Here is a 3,861-nt window from a genome sequence, read left to right on the forward strand (position 1 = left end):
TCGTTCTATTAGAGGTTTTACGGTAATTGAGCTCAAAATTAACGGGTTGGGTGGACTGCTTTTAGAGAAAATATGGTAATTCTTCTAATTTCGTTTTTCTCCCCAATTTTCAGAAAATCTAATTTTACTGAATGCAAGGCTGAAAGTAATGGCAGTAATAATTTTTAACAAAATTTAAGCCTGTTATTGAAAAGTAGATCAAAAAGTTTGACGACCTCAATTTATGCCAAGGAGCTCATATTTTACCAAATTTATCTCGGCTCCTATAAGAGATATAAAAATGTTGTCAACTGATAAATTGTTTATCATAATATCAAAAATATTTAATCAGTTGAACACTTTTTGATATCTCACACAGAAACCGAGATAAATTAGATCAAAGGTTGAGTATCTATAGTATGTATAATTCTGAAAAATCTAGATTCTTTTTTTTCCAATTGTCCCAAAAAATAGCCCCAATTCAAGCTTGTTTTGAACTCACCAAAACTGGAAAAATCAACCCCAATAGAAAGTTTATGTGTATTGTTGGACTCCTCCTCCGACGCATTTTTTGTGGATTCTGAAAATTGGAAATAGTTGCGTTGGGAAGCTTCAGGAAAATATGAAATTCTAAAATCAGAAGGTTCTAAAAATCTAGGAATATTGAAGTCTCAGGAAAGTTAAAAAAATTTCACACATGCTGAAATTGAGTAATTCAAAACCCAAAAGAACTCAATTTTCTGGAACCAAAAATGTTCAGAATGCGTCATTTGGGAAAAAAAGAGATAGAGAGAAAAAATCAGCGTAGAAACAAAAAACTTGATTTGTTTTGTTCTCGGATGGCTAACGATAAAGAGATAATGGATAAAGGAAGAGAGAGAGAGAGAGAGAGAGAGAGAGAGAGAGAGAGAGAGAGAGAGAGAGGCCATGGGAAAATAAATAAATTGTTGCCGAATGTTGCCGCTGGGTGGTCATCTCTGAGAAATAATTGCATACGAGGAACAGTGATTTTTACAGGGAAATATATTATATTTGGTAGCATCTGATTATATGTATAGTGATAAGGATATCAGGTGTTATGCCTTATCAGCAGACATCAAGGCAATAATAACCGTTAAACCTGGCAAACACACTGTCAAGATTGAGCTCAAATATCTCGATTTTTTCGAAAGATATGAAAAACTTGTAGATTGATAAAATATTTTTGACATTATGATAAACAATTTATCAGTTGACAACTTTTTTGTATCTTATACGGGAACCGAGAAAAATAGACTCGAAGTTAGCCTTTTGGAACTTTGAATTAAAATTTGAATCATAAATTCTAAATGTTCCTTATCAGTACCCCTCAAATTGAATATAAAATCCTATGTTTTCAAAGTGAACTGATTCAAAAAATTCAACCATAAAAATATTATTCGCAGCATGCGATAAGAAAAATGACAATGCGTAATTTTGTATCCCGATTCAAATAAAAGAAAATCCGAGAATTGCGCGTTTTCTCTGATAAGAATACAATAGCGCTTATTATCAGATTATCAGGTTTATGTAATTCTTGATTCTGAGGATGAAGAGATTTTGGGAGAATTCGAATTTTCGAAATATATGAAACTTCTACAAAAAATATACCGTCAAACCTTGAGCAGAAGAGCCCCCTTAATTTATACTTTGAGCTCAGTTATCTCGTTTCCTGTGAAAGATATAAAAAATGTGTCAACTGAGAAGATATTGGTGATATTGTGCTAAACAATTTATCAGTTGACAACTTTCTTATATCTTTAACAAGAGCTGAGATAAATTGGCTCAAACTGAACAATAAGGGCAGTTATATTAGAGGTTCTACGGAAACTGAAACATTCAAACTTTTTCAAAACTTTGAGAGTCAGAAATAGTGAAAAACGGTTCAAAAGTTTCAAAAAAATAAGTTTATCCTTTAATTATAACAGCAATGAGTTCCTTGAATCCCATTATATAGATGGCCGGTTCCTAGGTCCGGTATCCGGCTCTTCCAGTTTTTGAAACCTCTTTTTCTTCAATTTTCTTTTCCAAAACACATAATTTATCAATTTGAAGGGTTTAGGTGACAAAAATCAAGCTGCCAGTCTTCCAGCACATTAAAGATGACATTAATGGGTTAGTGATATATGATTAGGGCAGTGATAACAGAAACAAGACTTGGAACAGATTTCCAGGGATTGAAACCAATCATTTGAGGGCTGAATTGGCATTAAAACACTCTGAAAGTCTGAAAAACCAATATGAGGAAATGTTTCAGATTATATGAACAAATTTCGGAAATCTAGATATCCATAAAAAATTTGATACGTCTTCTACATTTGAAAGTGAATCAGAAGAGAAAATGAAAGTGTGATAAAACCATTTTATGATTTTCTGAATCCAAAATTTTGATATTCCTAGAACAATTATGAGCCGCACCCTTTTTATCGGAAAAGGGAGAAACAAGGATTTTCACTTTTTACGACACATTCCATTAGGTACTAAAATTTGAGATTATGATAAGAAGATGGAAAGAGTGGAATCTCAAAGAAAAGAACTTAAAATTTGATAATATAGAAATGGAGGGAATTTGAAGGAAATAAAATAAAAGTCAGAGATTTTTCCAAGATTTTTGAAGTTCGGGATTTCTTTGAAAATGAAAATGTTTGAAAAATCTTGGATAGATCGTAACCAATTATTTGGAGAATTCGTTTAAAAATTCCAGACTTCTGAATTACTGATATCAGATTGCAAAAATTTAGAGTTTCCAAACTGTAATGATTAATGGATTCCAAACTTTTAAGCAGAAGCTAGAATTTTAAAGGGCTGGGTCACTTTGACCCTAGTTATCTCGGCAGCTATTAGAGATTCCAAAAAGTAAACAAGTATAAAATGTTTTCAACAAAAGACGTAACTAGAAGGAGAGGAGGCCTCCCCCTGAGCTCAATTATCTCGGTTCTTTCCATAGATATCGAAAATTTGTCAACTACCAAATTGCTCATCATAATATCACCAATATTTTATCAGTTGCCAAACTATTGATATCATATACAGGAAATGAGATAATTGAGCTCTAAGTTGATAGTGCAGGGACCCTTCTATGACAGGGTTTACAGAAACTAGAAATTAAAGGGGGACTCCGGTCAATTTTTTTCTTCCCCATTCTCTAGGTTCATCTCGTTAGGGATTTTATCTAGAACTCCCGTTATAACTTTTGTGTCATATTTTCTTCTGATCAATAAAGTATCAAAGGTCAACTACAGAATGAAGCTCAAGCCAAATTTCTTTAAACCCTAGTTTTTGAATTTGACCTTTCATTTTTTGGATCTTTGAAACTTTTTGAGCGCTCAATGTTGCGAGAACGAACTTTTGAGATTCTCATCTTGAGAACCTCTCCACTTAACTGGTCAAGAACACTAAACTGGGACACCGTACTCCGAAATTTCATCTTTTCGAGTCAATATCAAAAGTAATCCAAAATTAGAAATTTCAAATTAATTCCAAACCAATTAACACATACACCCCCTATTCCGTTTATCCTCCTCATTCCAAAATTCCTCGCCGCTTACCCATCACACATTTAACACACCGCAATCATTTTCTCCCCACCCCCCGGAGGACCCGCAGACAAAAACTCGTTCTTTTTTCTGACGATATCTTGTGTGTTCGGCATGAAAAAGAGGGGGGGGGGTTTAGCCACCCCCGAAATAGAGAGAAAAGCGATATCTTTTGTTTCATTATACTTCTGAGAGAGACAATGTACTAATTACGCAAGATGCTTATGACTTTTTTCTTCGCTTCTTTAAATCTTGCTCCTCCCGTTTTTCTGTAGTTTTGTAACTTTGACCCCATTGGCAGAAGTAAAACTAATAAGCATCAATTAGC

At 33.7% G+C, this 3,861-nt stretch overlaps 1 protein-coding gene across 1 annotated transcript in view; it reads right to left on the minus strand.

The window, feature by feature from the left end:
• The window catches only part of Cbr-dpy-1, a gene marked incomplete at both ends in the record, with an annotated part of 9,553 nt that extends 9,006 nt beyond the window's left edge, over positions 1-547 (minus strand). Inside the window, one exon of the mRNA XM_045243344.1 lies at positions 482-547. Within this exon, the coding sequence (XP_045095678.1) occupies positions 482-547 (66 nt within the window). The remainder of the gene's footprint in view (positions 1-481) is intronic.
• Between the last annotated feature and the right edge of the window lie 3,314 nt (positions 548-3,861).

This window comes from Caenorhabditis briggsae (genome assembly GCF_000004555.2).
Source record: "Caenorhabditis briggsae complete genome, chrIII, whole genome shotgun sequence".
In the NCBI taxonomy this organism is placed as follows: Eukaryota; Metazoa; Nematoda; class Chromadorea; order Rhabditida; family Rhabditidae; genus Caenorhabditis; species Caenorhabditis briggsae.